Genomic DNA, 14,568 nt, shown 5'->3' with positions numbered 1-14,568 from the left:
CCTAAGGAGAGTCCTCTACTATCATTTAGCAGAACAAGAAAAGGTAGGCCCGTGGGTTTATAGATGGGTCTCCATGGTAGGCTGGCAGCTGGTAGAGGTGGGACACAGCTGTCTGACAGCCCTACTCAGAGATGGCTCCTAAAGACAGAGGTAAAGGAAAATCCTCCCAAGTAGTACATCCCAAAGAGACACCTGATTGTCTGTTTGGTGGAAGGAGAAATGCCCCAATAAACTGATGCAGACTGATTCAAGGGCAGAGGCTAATGAGCTGGCTGGATGGTGAAATGTGAGGAAAGAAAAAGATAGAAATTTGGTGATTAGGAGGTCTAGTAAAGAGGTTGGTGGATAGATGAAGTCTTGTCTTGATGTTAGCCTCTTTCTTCAACTGCCCTCGTTCTTGCTCAGTAGGCGTATACAAAACGGGCATGGCAGCTGGACTGGGTTGTCTGTTGAGGGTCTTCCCTCACCAGTGCTCATGTGCCTCCCACTACTTTGAATTGGCAGCTGGCTTATCAGCAGACCAAACACTGAGGCACCAAGCTGGCACCATTCCCCAGGAAGACCAGATAGCCACTGTTGGTGGATTGGTTACGCTGAGCCCTTCCATCACCGAGGAAGCACCCACTGCCTTCGTAGGAATAGAAGCATATTCCAAATATGGATTTGCTTTTCACACTTGCAATGCTTCTGCCAGCACCACCATGTGGACTCACAGGATGCCTGATTCATCCCTATGGTATCCCACCTAAAGTTGCTTGCATCAGAGGAACTCAGTTGAGTAGAAAGGAAGTGTGGCAATAGGCTCATTCCCACGGAATTCATTGGTTTTATCACATGTCCCACCACCCAGAAACAACTGGCTTGAAAGAACGGTGACATTTCCTGCTGAAGGCTGCTATAGTGCCACAGCCTGCAAGTTCAGGGTACTGGCCGACAGAAACTAGTACAAATCGGTAGCCAATACATCATTTCATCTCCCTCATAGACTGAAGGTGTGGGTCCAGGATTCAAGAGGTGGATGTGGGAATGACCCCTCTCACTGGAGAACTAATTTTTTTCCTATCCCTACATCTTGGACTCAGTGGGTTAAGAGGTTCTAATGCCTCAGGGAGAAATGCTTGCACCAGCATTCCTGTTTTAGAAGCTGATACTTCTCTCTGGCCATTTTGTGCTCCTAATGTTTTTGAACTAATGGCCAGACAGGGGGTACTATATAGACCAGGGTGGTCTATCCTGATTAGCAAAGGCAGATTAGGTTGCTGCTACACCATGGAGACAAGGAGAACTATGTCTAGAACCCAGGGGCTTCACTGGAGTGCGTCATATCACTCCCTTGCTCAATAGTACTGGTCAAGGAAAACCGGCAATCCAGTCAAGGTGAGATTATAGGAAGTCAGATCCTGTAGGGATGAAGGTTAGGTCATTCCACCAGGTAATATATCCTGTCCTACTAAGATGCTGACAAAGGGCAAAGGAAACATGGAATGGCGAGCAGAAAAGGAAGCTATGATGATCAACTCTGAGCTTGTTTCCAGCCAAGAAACAGGATGACAGCAACTATGTTTTCCCTTCTGCTTTATCTAAAAAGCACTACTGGTGGTTAATATTTTATTTTATTTATTTATCTTTTTCAGTTCAGTTCAGTTCAGTTGCTCAGTCATGTCTGACTCTTTGCGACTCCATGAACCACAGCACGCCAGGCCTCCCTGTCCATCACCAACTCCTGGAGCTTGCTCAAACCCATGTCCATTGAGTCAGTGATGCCATCCAACCATCTCATCCTCTGTCATCCCCTTCTCCTCCTGCCCTCAATCTTTCCCAGCATCAGGGTCTTTTCAAATGAGTCAGCTCTTCGCATCAGGTGGCCAAAATATACCTTTTTAGTGGCTAATATTTTAGATTTCATGTAGGAGTATGAACAAATTGATATCACCGTGCACTGATACAGTAGCTATTGGGACTTTGTCCATTTTGTTTGAGGCCACGGGTTCTTCATCTGGACAAAGGGCAGGAGTGGTGTGGAGGGGCAAAAGGAATGGTCATTTCCAGCAAAAGTGCTGGAAATTCTGTTTTCCCTTTCAAAATCCACTTTCCATCCTTTTCCACCCTGCTTTGTCCCCTGAGACATACTAACTATGTTTCCATGGTCCCTTGTATTATGGCTTGCGGTAGCCATCAGCCAGTGGGAGGTATCAGCAGGAGACAAAATGGTGAAAGGAGAGAAAGGTCAGGGTATTTATTCCCCAGACTCCCTCCTTGCTAGGACGTGAGTTGGTAATTATTCTTTGACAGAAGGCCACACTTCCTGTTGAATGTTCCTTTCCTTATTATCTCATTTTTTGTTTCCATAGTTTTTGGGAACCGCTCCCTCCACTTGTCCCTTCAGGCTTAGGGGTGCTAATGTCTCCCAGTACTGCTAATCAGGAGGTATTTTACCATCCATTTTTGGTTTTCCCTAATCCTGCCCACTCGCTTGCCAATGCAGGAGACCCAAGCTCCATATCTAGGTTGGGTAGATCCCTTGGAGAAGGAAATAGCAACTCACTCCAGTATTCTTGCCTGAGAAATCCCATGGACAGAAGATCCTGGCAGGCTACAGTCCACTGGGGTCACAAAAGAGTTGGACATGACTTAGCAACTACATCACAGCAACAAATCTTGCTCACACTCCTGTGCATGGTTCCTTTATTAAATTCTCTTTAATTATCCCCTTTGAGTATGTCATCTGTTTTCTGTCATGAACCAAACTGATACAATCCCTAATATTTGTTTATATGTACCTCTCTCTTCTTTTATATACTCAGTCTTGTCAGAGGTGTGTCTGTTTTATTAGACTTTTCAACCAACCAATTTGGGGTTTTATTTGATTTTTTTGGCTGGTTTCTTTTTATTAATATTTTCTATTTAAAAATATCCTTACTTCTGCTTTCTTCTATTTATTCTGTATTGTTTTTTGTGACTTCTTAAATTAGATGCTTAGCTTTTTATTTTTCAAGCCTTGTTTCTTTAGTAATACAAAGGTTTAAGAGCATAAATTTCTAAATACCACTTTAGCTGCAATGCATCATTTTTTCTATTAGTTTTGATATGTAATATTTCTATTATTTCTCTGTTCAGAGTATTTTCTAATTTTTATTAAAAAAATTTTTTTTTTCTAGTTTTTAGTATGAACTTTTTCCTTGACCTGTGACATATTTCAAAGTATCTTTTTACATTTTCTAACATAGGGTTTTTTTGTTAAGCTTTCTGTTGTTGATTTCCAGTTTAATAGCATTGTGGTCAGTAAATGTGAACTATATAAGACTGATTCTTTGAAATCTGTTGCCATTTGCCTTTTTAAATGTAGTATGTGGTGAATTATCATAAATGTTCTATGTGCTGGACTACCACTCACTCACTGACACACTGCCTTTATGTGAATGAGGAAAGTGTGCCCTCTCTTAAGGTGAATGCAGCAGCATACCTGAGCATGTGGTTTGGCAAGTGAAGCCCGGGATAAATGTTTGACCCTTACTCATCCCTTTGGCTAGGTGCTTTTGATCAGTGTATAGTTTATATGTGTTCTTATAAAGGATGTTTATTTTCCAGTTGCTAGGTACAGAATTCTTTGTATATCTAACATCAAACCTGTTCATTTGATGTTCAAATAGTCTACATCTTTATGGACTTCTTTATTCTGTTTTATCTATCAGTCTCTAGGAGAGATGAATTAAAGAGTCACTGCAGTGGTAGATTTGTCTATTTCTCTTTGTAGATATGTTATATGTTCATATATTTCAAAGTGGTTGATTATATTCAAGATTAGGATGGTTACATTTTCTTGGTGAACTGAAATTTTTATCAATATTTTGTAATCCTCAAAGTTTGGTAATTATTTTTTTCCTTGAAGTCTATTTTATCTGATATTAATCTAGCTATAACAGTTCAATTTTTGTTGATCTTAGTATTTGCCTGGTGTATTTTCCCCATTAGTTTTACTTCCAAACTTTCTGTGCCCCTGTGTTTCTCTTTTTTTCTTTACTATTTATCTATTTGGCTGCATTGTGTCTTAGCTGTGGTGCAGGGGCTTAGTTGCTCCGCAGCATGTGGGATCTCAGTTCCCTCACCAAGGATCGAACCCACATCCCCTGTATTGCAAGATGGATTACCAACCACTGGATCACCAGGGAAAAGCCCCTAGAGATGTCTCTTAAAAATAGCTAGACTTCTTTAAACCCAGACTGATAATCTTTATTTTAAACTGGAATATTTTGTTAATTTACATTTTATGGAATTATTGATATCTTTAAGTTTAAATTGGTAGATTTAAATTTCTTCCTCTAATCCACTTTTCTAAAAAAATTTTCCTTCCTGTCTTGCCTTCTTGGGATTGATTGGTTTCTTTCTCTTTCTCTCTTTTAGTTTTTCCCCCCTCTGATAGTCTGGAAGATAAACAATATGATTATGTTTGTAGTGGTTATCCTAGAAATTTAATATGTATATTTAACATAACTAAGTCTTCAGTTAATAAAAACCCATTACTAATACTCAGCATTCATGGGACAGTCCCACAAAGTGCATGGCTTTTGCATTCATTTTTTGATTATTTTATTTATTTTGTCTTGTTTTGCTTTCATGTGCTTCCTTCTGGGTCCCATTATCTATTGTCACCGAGATGATAAAAAATTGCTTGACCTTACAATTACCTAAAAGCAACCAGTCACTCCATGCATCAGACTCTCAATATTGAAATTACCCAATCCCTAGCCTTCACCATAGATCTCACTCTCCGTCTAGTCCATTGGTACCCAAGAACCAGTGAGATCACCAGGGAACAGTACTTCCAGCTGCTGAGACAATGCCAGATGCTGATAGCAAAGAACAGGCAAGCCAAAACAAGGATGTGAAAGATGTGATAGCTTTGCAGTCTTATGGAGCAAGAAAGGCAATTAGTTGTGAGCAATTCCTAAAGGAGTCATCATACCATGTAAAAATAGTTCTTCAGGCTCTGGGAGAGGGGAAAACCTCAAAGGACATCACTGGAGTCAGATCATACCACATTTGTGGGATACTGAGTAATATGCATGCTGCACACAGTTCAGTGTTTGGAAGAAGAAATCACTGTGATACAGTGGCAAGGTAAACCACAATATGGCAGAATATTATAGCTCAATGGCTCTCAACAGGGGGCTATTTTATACTCCAGGAGACATTGAGTGACGTCTGGAAATACTGTTGTAACAACTGGTGTGGGAGGTGTGACTGACATCTAGTGGGTCTAGGCTAGACATTCTACAATGCACAGGATTCCTCCTGCCTTCCCCAAAGAATTATCTGACCCTAAATGTGGATACTGCCCACTGCTGTAGATTATACAGTGAAGTATACATCAACAACAGAATAGTTCTTCTTGGATCACAGAAGCCATCCTGTAACAATGATTTTAAACTTTTTAGGGAGGATGATGGTACAATGAAGATTCACTATACCACTCTGTTCACTTTAAAAATATTTCTTAGTTTTTGGGAATAATGAAAAATGAAAAGCTCAGAGGGAGCTCATATCGCTGAATCTCCTTGAAGTCGCAAAAGTTTTTTTTCTTTTTTTGGAGATGTCATTGAAACTGAATGGTGTATTTTAGAATTTCAGAATCAGGACAGTAGGAGACTAGATATAGCTGATGAAAAACATTCATAATGAACAATGTAGCATTTCCCTGAACTTATACTAAATACAGCCTGTCCCTTGAACAGGTTTTCAATGCAAATGAACCTGGTTCATTTGATAAAACTTGCCAAATAGAGAAGATATTAGTTCTAAAATTCATACATTAATACATGTATGGTAGAATTTCTTCATTTCTTATGTCTGTATTTTCTAAATTTTCAAGCACTTTTTTTTAAAAGACCTCTTTACTTTGAAAAGCTGCACAAATAGAACAGAGAATCTGTTCAGTCCTTTACCCACATTCCTAAAACGTTAATATTTTACATTTGCTTAATCATCCTTCGTTCTTTTCTGAAACATTTTAAAGTTGCAGCACAATGCCCCAATTATCTCTAAATATGTCATATTTTCTTAAGGACTTGCGCATAACCACAAAACGAGTATTAAGTGGACATTTATCCAGTATTATTACTTAATCTACAGATATTCGAATCTGGTCAATTGACTCCTTTTTAGCAAAATAATTTTTTTGGTTGGGGATCAGTTCTATTGTTTTCATTAATCTGGAAGAGTTCCTCAATATGTCTTTGTCTTTAGTGACCTTGATGATTTTGAAGAATGCAAGCCAATAATTTTGTTAGACTGTCCTTAATATGGGCTTGCCTGATGGCCCTTCGTGATTAAATTCAGGTTATGCGAATTTTGGTATGATGAATACTACAAAATTGGTTAGAGTTTTTCTTAGCACCTTATCAGGAGGCATATGACGCCCATTTGTCTAATGCATGGGAATGCTTATTTTTATCAGAATTAGGAGGGTGTCTGTCACGTTTTCCGACCGTAAAGTTTCTATTTCCCCCTTTGAAATAAGTATCTCCTCGGGAGCTTCTTTGAGACATTGGAATGTAAACAAGTTGTTTCTCTTGTTACTTGCGCCCCCTAGTTTTGCCGAAGATTTCAGTAATAGCGGTTGATTCCGTGTCAGCGCTGGTGGTTTCGAGTGTTCCCCAGGCCGATTGCTCTCTCGTAAGATTATAACCCTCGTAACAGCAATGGCACCCCACTACAGTACTCTTGCCTGGAAAATCCCATGGGCGGAGAAGCCTGGAAGGCTGCAGCCCATGGGGTCGCGAAGAGTCGGACAAGACTGAGCGACTTCCCTTTCACTTTTCACTTTCGTGCATGGGAGAAGGAAATGGCAACCCACTCCAGTGTTCTTGCCTGGAGAATCCCAGGGACGGGGGAGCCTGGTGGACTGCCGTCTATGGGGTCGCACAGAGTCGGACACGACTGAAGCGACTTAGCAGCAGCAGCAGCAGCAACAGCAAAATGCCTGCTGCAAAGTAATCGGCTGCCTTTTCCCCCGACTAATTTCTTTGATCTCAGCTGTCAGCAGGGTGTATTGTAATTGATCTGCTTATATGTTTGTCTTCCCCACAGACTGAGCTGCTTGAGGGTAGGAATCATGGCTTATTATTTCTCTATCCCCAGTGTCTAGCACACATTAGGTGCTTTAAAAACACAAGTTTGACTTAGTGGTCTGGAGTAGAGACGAGGGAAGAAGATAAAGGCTACGAGTTGGCCTGGGGATGGCATTTTTTTCTGCTCTAAAGGGAAGTGGGGCCAGGTTTGCAGAGGGCGCGGCCAGCGTAGTCACTCTGCGACGGGACCCATGGGTCCCAGCCACCTGGTTGGTGGCAGAGCCTCGGGCTTCCGCAGGGTGGGGTGGAAAGTGGGGCGGGAAATAAAAAAACCGAACTCGCGGCTCCCGGCATTCCCCGTGGGCGGTGCTCCCCTTTGACCCCTCGCTCGCGTGCTACACATCCGGGCCTCTGCTACTAGTGAGGGGAAGATGGCGGCCGCAACCGTGGTGGTTCCCGTAGAGTGGATAAAGAACTGGGAGAAATCAGGGAGAGGCGAATTGTGAGTGTCCGGGCTGGAGGCGAGCGCTCCGCCGGGCCGGGCTTGGGCGTCAGCAGTGCTCTCACATTTGGGGGGAGGTGGGGGGGGGAGAGGTGTCCCCTCCCCCATCTGGGTGACGGGTGTGGATGCTTGACTGGGAGTTTCGAACTCGGGGAGGAAAGGTGCTGGTAACTGCCGCCGATCTCCTACCTTTCCTGGGCTCCTCTTAAAGCCCCGCTGCCCGCCAGAGCTTGTCTTTCTTTAGCCTCTTAGCAGAACTCCCCGTTTTGTCCCTGCGGGTCCCCGCGCTCTCGCTCCGTCTCTTTTTGTCCCCCTCTTCGCTGAGCTCACTTGGCTCCTTTCTCTTTACCGGGCCGCGCCAGGAGGGTTCTGACTTTCCGTCTCTCTCTGTCCCATTTCTTTACTCTGCACCCGTTCGACTCTGCAGTTCGGAGCCCGGCGCCTCCTCTGCCCGAAGTCCGGACTGTCCCGGACTCCCTCCCCTCCTTTCCGCCCAGGGCATCGAGAAGGACCCCGCTTGGCACCTCTCGCCCTCGTGAGGAGCGATCTCATAGACGGTCCCCAGACCGTCCCGGCCCCTCGCGGCGCCGCTGTCCATGGGCGAAGTGTAGCAAGCATCGCCGCTTTCTCCAAGATCTACCTGCATTTCTTTGCTCTGTCTTTCCATCTCAGGGCCATTTCGGCTTGGAATCAACTTTTTCGTCATTAAATGTTTCCCAAACCCCATTTTGTCCTGGGACTGCAACTAATTTTGGCAACTCTCCAAGGTTCTCGGGTACCTAAAATAACGTGTTTCCTGTAGTCATAAAACTTGGGTGTTTTTCCTCTTTCTTTCTTTCCGTAACACAGAAGACCGTAATCTGCCATAACCCGTGATTTCCTTGCCCCAAATTTCGGCTCTGTCTGTCTCGGGGGGAAAATTCGTTTAAGCGGCGGAACAAACCCCAGATTTTAAAACAAATGACTTATTGCGAATGTCTTTCTCTGGATCGCTTTATTAGTTAAAGCTCAGCCGGGTATGAGATTAACTCTTCATTAGCTGTTTTCCGCGTGGTTGCGCCCCCCCGCCTCCCCTCCCCTCCCTGCCCAGTAGTCAGTTTACGGTTGCCCGTGCGAAAAATACGGTTTTTAGAACTTCGGTACCGGGACCAAACGCGGGGAACGTGTTGCCGGATCTTGCGCGTGTAATCGCGCCAGCCTACATGACTCGCGCCAGCCTACATGGCCCGCGCCAGCCTTCATGACCCTCCCCAGCCCCCGTCCGCACTCGCGTTACTTTCGAAGTCTTAGTGTGAGCGCTAGAATTGGATCGCCTGGGTAGGCGGTAGTTTTAGCCACTTAACTAGCCAGGTGACCTTGGGTAAGTTCCTTAGCCACTGTGACCGTTTCCCCTTGAGTAAATTGGGAATAATAAATACTCAAAGGATTGTTGCGAAGATTAATGCCTGTAAAGCATTGGGCTTATAGTAAGTGCTCAAGTGATAACTACTATTACAAGTAATATTATTATTGCAGTCTTTAATATTTCAACTTCTCTGAACAGATCTTGCACTTAAAAGTCTGTACTACTCAGGTTAGCAATTAATTCGTCTCTGATTCTTCATGTAATCTCTTGTACTCCAACGAATTGAGTGATCCTTTAAGAGTGGGGACTGTGTCTCACGTTTCTTTTGGGTCAACCCTCCCGTCCCCGTCCTCTATCCCCCTCCCTCCAGCCGCTCTAGCGTCTGCTTAGGGAGCTTATTGTTTTATGAACTGACAGGGAAGTCTGTTTGATAACCACTCACTTTTAACTGTTAGGAACATTTTGCACATCCTTGTACGTGCTAGTTAACAAGTAGCTGTTAAAGTGCCTTGTGTGCGGGGAAGGCAGGATGAGAAGTTACCAAAGCAAAGCATCATTTTCATCTATATGAGAGTAGGATAACCACCCCATTCCCACCCCCCACGCCCACCCACGCAAACGGGTACACAGTTGATTGTTACTTTGTTAACTCTTAAAGTCAACTTAGTTATTTGGGGATTGTCATCTTTGTGGACTACTTAGCTTGCTCCTTCCAGCTGTTTTTGACAGTTTTACTGTTATTCCCATCTTAGAGTGAGTGGTATTAGGGCTAGGAGGTAAAATTCTGCTTGGCTTTTGACTGGCAATGGTTGAAGAAAAAGTCATGTAGGAGTTCGAAGTATCTAGTCAGAATTGGTATTTTGGATTCACTTTATGCATATTTACATTATCCATGCTACCCATTGTAATTTCTGTGTTTTTGAAGAGCTGCTTCAAAACTGTTATTCGAACTTAGGTGTATGAAGTTATTGCATGGCTTGTGGAATGTAGTTTGAATTATAGTAGATCCAGATCAGTATAGTCAGTTTTATAACTGTTCTGTTACATGAAGAGAGTCGTGTGACATTAATGAAGTATTTTAAATAGTTGGGTGACATAATGAAATACTTTAAATAGTCAAACTCATCACCATCCAGTACTTAGTCTTCATTTGACCTCTTTTCCCTCTTTGGAAACTTTATTGCATATAGTCTAACTTTGGAGTTTTTTATCTTGCTAACGATAGAGTTAGCATTTTCATTTTATTATAAAAAATGGTATTATAAATATATTACAAAAAATCTTTTCCTTTCTCTGGAAACAGCTTCTTAAAATATGAACCAGCAACCAGAAATGTTAAAAAGATAATGTGCTACCAAATTATTAGTGAATCCATTTACATATTTGGCTTTTAAGATTGATCAGTATTTAAAATTATATCTTCAGTGGATTTTTCCTTTTTAATGAGAAAAGTTAACAGATGAGCTTTAAGTTGACCAAAAGTCATGATATTTTTCATGAGGTGTAAGTTCATTTCTTGTCCGTTACTTTCTATAAGTATAAGTCTGTATTCTGGGAGTTGTATCAAGTTCAGCAGCACAGTGTTAAAGGGACATATGAGCTGTATGGGGCGTTTTATAACATTGAGAGGGCAATTCTTATTTGTGCCTCATGAAAAGAAAAGCAGCTGTCAATTAAGATGGAAAGTCTTGGCTTTGAAGAGTAAGTTTTGTTAGATAACTAGGGAAAAAAGAAAAACTGTATTTTGCCCATGTGAATGGTCCATCACATAACTAGCTAACCTATTTCCAGAGATACTGATTATGTTTTTAATGGTAAATTACAGAACTCTTAAAGTGATCTTTTCCAAGAGATAGCAAAAGCACAAAGGACTCTGAAAACATAATTAAGTGTCCTTTGCAGTAACACTTAGATTTACTCTAAGTTTCACATCTTAATGCAAACTCTTTGAAATTCTGTGACATATGCAAGATACGGATTTAATCACTTTAATTTTGGAATTAGAGCTTAAGTTTCTTGATTATTTCATATTATCATAGGATTTGCCATGATTAAGCTAATAAACTTGCATGTACTGGTAGATCTAGGGGAGAATTTTATTTCTAGTAGACATCTTTAACACAGTGAGCCCAGCATTTCTTTGTGTCACAAGCAACCTTAATGGAGGATTTATATTCCAAGCTCTTAATCTGAAGATGTTAGCCTCCTGTCAATACTTATTTCAAAATACTTACATTTGTTAAATATCATGTATTTGTTTAAATAACTTGATTCTTTTTCTTAAAAAAATTTACATATCAAACAGAAATTTTTGTTGGGTGTTACCTTATTCCTCAGTAGCTCAGCAGTAAAGAATTCATCTGCCAATGCAGGAGATGTGGGTTTGATCCCTGGGTTGGGAAGATCCCCTGGAGGAGGAAATGGCAACCCACTCCAGTATTCTTTCCTGGAAAATTCCATGGACAGAGGAGGTTGGTGTGCTACAGTCCATGGGGTGGCGGAGAGTTGGACATGATTGAGCACACACACCCACAGGCAATAATACAGTTTTAAAATTTAATGGCCAAATGTTTTGGTTGCCGTTGTTTTCTTCATCTGCTACTGGATGATTTGACATATTCCAGAACTTAAGGAAGGGCATTTGGATGTTCATTAAATGTTGTCTGACCTGAATTTTTTGGAGCAAAGTAGGAGGAGGGAGTTTATAGCAAACAGTCTAAGAAATTTTTTGTTTAGTATTTGTCTTTTTTCCCCTTCAAAACGTGCTCTAAGTTCATCTGAAGCTTTATCTGAAACCATTTCTTCATGTCTTGTCTTCATTTGGCATTCGTTTTCTCATTTTGACCTGTGTTTGCAAGTATAAGTCTTGGTCTATTTCCCTGTAAGAGAAATTCATTCTTCAGAAAATGTAGCAGTATCAGGAGGTTTTTCCAGGCTACTGCTTTCTTTTTTTGTTAGAAAAATTGTTCTTTAACTAAGGTAGCATGAGTGCTATTAATGTACTTGTGTGCAGGAACTTCTGTTGTCTTTAACATTTCCTGTTCCTTTTCCTCCTCGTAAGTGCATATTTTCATTTTCTTAAATACATGTTTCGAGATAACACTACATGTCCCAATACTCATTTTTTGGGGTTATGTCTCCTGTCAATGATAATAGAGGTAACACTTGCTTAACAAAGTTTAGCCACCTTTTGTTTTGTTTTAAAAATTAGTTGAAGCACAGATCTCTATCAATTGTTTATATGTAGAACCAGCTTTGAGATGTTGCGTATAATCCAATAGTTCAGGCTTATGTTGTGTTTCTTTACTGGAAAATAGGATCAAGTAAGATGGACAGTCAAATACTCATGTTAAAGAGTATTCACAAAATACTTAAGTCCTTGGAAGAACTTAAGACATTTTATTCCGTTTAAATTTCATATATCTTTGACAAAAAGTAGACTCTTTGTTCTCAGGGGCCTGAGGTTGCATCTCCACTGTAGCACCAAACTGTCATAAAAGTGGAAAACATGGTAAACCCAATTATTTGGAGGTTATTAAGGGACTAAAATAGTCATTTGAATTTTTTCCAAGGCAGAATATTTGATTATTTTTAAAGCCACATTAAAATGGGCAACTGCTCAAGTTTTGTTTTTCTCCTTTTAAGATTTAGGATAGAGTACTAAACTGTACAAGAGGTGTAGTAAGACGTGCAGCATTCTGAAACAGGATTGTCCCTTTAAGGGTACTTCATGATCTTCTGTTAGTGGAAGAACTTAGGGGAAAAGCTGGGACAAATCTACTGATGGGGGAACATTCTTAGTGAGTTTTTAGTTTCCTCCAACAACTAGGGAAGAAGTATTTTATACTAGGGAAATAAAAGTTACACAAATAAGTTGCTTTATATAATGTAATAACCCATCAGTGATTCCTTACACAGTTTGAGTGAGTCTTTAAGATGGTAATTAATAGTTCATGATGACATTATCATCTGCATCCTAATGAATATGTTTGTAGCTTTTGTGACTGACAAGATGGAATTACATTTCAGTTATTTTTAAAAATTATGTAACAATGACTGTACCATTAGATTAAGTGGGATTTGGTGCACTGACATTTGCCCCTCCCCTCTGGAAGGATTATAGCAAAAGACATCTGCATTAAGCTTGTTAAAACAAATAGAAAATGAAGCTGTTGAAAATGTGAATAAGCAGACAGATTCACTGTAAGAAAGAATATTTGACCTTGCTTTTTAGTAGCCAGGGTACAAAGGGAAAGATGAGTTACAGGATTTCCTTGCATTCTTCTGTCAAAGATGCAATATTTCCTGCTACTACATTCTAAAGGGAATTGAACCTATGGGGACAGTGAAAACCAAGGGGGGAGGGATGGGGCGGGGATTGTTTCAGTACTTTATGGCAAATACTGAAGCAGCCTTGATGCACTCTCTTACATATTTACTCTGAACAAAAAGGAGCTAGGTGTCAGGCATTTTTAGGTTATATTCTCTGATGCTAGTCTGAAGCAGATATTTTTGTATTGCCTAATGTAATGAAGACTGATTTTGTTTCATATTTGAGATAAGCTCGTTGTAGGTTTAACTTACTTTGAGAAATTAAAAGCTTACCCACTGTCTTAGCACATTGGAAGGCCTATCTGGTTCTCAGGAGAAATAGTTGAAAGTACTTGGAGTCAAACTTAAACTGCCTTATTTTACCATTTCTAAGGTGCTCTCCGAAAATTTTTGTTCTTTTAATAGGAGTTGATTAAAAACTAACAGCTAAACGAGATTTTCAAACTATGCAGATTTATTAATAGTTGTCTGTTGGCAAGGCATTTTTATTCTTTGGTTTTGAAAATAATTTTTGAGCCCTACAGATGAATTTTTGACCTGGAAAAGTCCATTGAACCTTACCCTGCTTATCCTGATGATGGAGTCGTGAAATAAAAGACACAAGAGAGGTGAACTGCAAGGGCATGCATAATCTGCAAAGTAGATAATCCCTCTGCGGATGGTTGTAATGTGGCATCATATTTCACCTTAGATGTGATATATAAGCATATTCTGTCAGTTTTATAGTTACTTGCTTTATTGACTGGATTGCTAGACTTAAAAAAATAAACATATGCATTCGTTGGTTCTCCTTTTTTTGTTTGAGTTTTGTACAGCTTGTAATAACAATTACTTTTTCTAAATTGTGAAATTAAAAGAATACAGAAAAGTGCCTAAAATTTAAATGTAGAGCTCAAAGAATCACTAAGATGCACACTCATGTAACTCATACCCAGCTCTAGTCAACATAATCCCCCTTCCTTTTCGTACTCTTTTACCTCCCCTGTGGTAACTGACGTTTATGGCTTTCTCTTGTTTTTATTTACAGTTTTGCTACCAAAGAAGTTTAAGTTTGTTCTTTTTGAATTTCATATAAGTGGAATCGTAGAGGATGTGTTCTAATTGTTCCTGACTGCTTTTGATCAACATTATGTCTTTCGGATTCATTTGTATTTTGCGAGTATTTGCAGTTCTTTGATTTTCATAGTTATAAGATGCTCCATTGTGTAACTATACCATACTTTATCTCTTATGTTACTGAGGAACAAGTTTATTGTTTGAGTTTTTGGCTGTTAGCAACAAAGCCAATAGAGCCATTCTTATACAGGTATTTTGGTGTACAC

General features: G+C 40.4%; 1 protein-coding gene across 16 annotated transcripts in view; it reads left to right on the top strand.

The window, feature by feature from the left end:
* Positions 1-7,486: 7,486 nt before the first annotated feature.
* Positions 7,487-14,568, top strand: part of THOC2 (THO complex subunit 2) — a 118,534-nt gene continuing 111,452 nt past the window's right edge. For 15 of the 16 annotated variants that reach the window (XM_005227456.5, XM_024987826.2, XM_005227455.5 and 12 more), the window contains exon 1: positions 7,487-7,569. In XM_005227456.5, coding sequence (XP_005227513.1) covers positions 7,499-7,569 — 71 coding nt within the window. In that variant the 5' untranslated portion in view covers positions 7,487-7,498. The remainder of the gene's footprint in view (positions 7,570-14,568) is intronic. The other variant, NM_001206697.1, reaches the window with a different exon arrangement.

Source organism: Bos taurus, chromosome X (genome assembly GCF_002263795.3).
Source record: "Bos taurus isolate L1 Dominette 01449 registration number 42190680 breed Hereford chromosome X, ARS-UCD2.0, whole genome shotgun sequence".
NCBI classification, from domain to species: Eukaryota; Metazoa; Chordata; class Mammalia; order Artiodactyla; family Bovidae; genus Bos; species Bos taurus.
The sequence above is the reverse complement of the archived record's forward strand: the minus strand, read 5'-3'. Positions and strand labels throughout refer to the sequence as shown.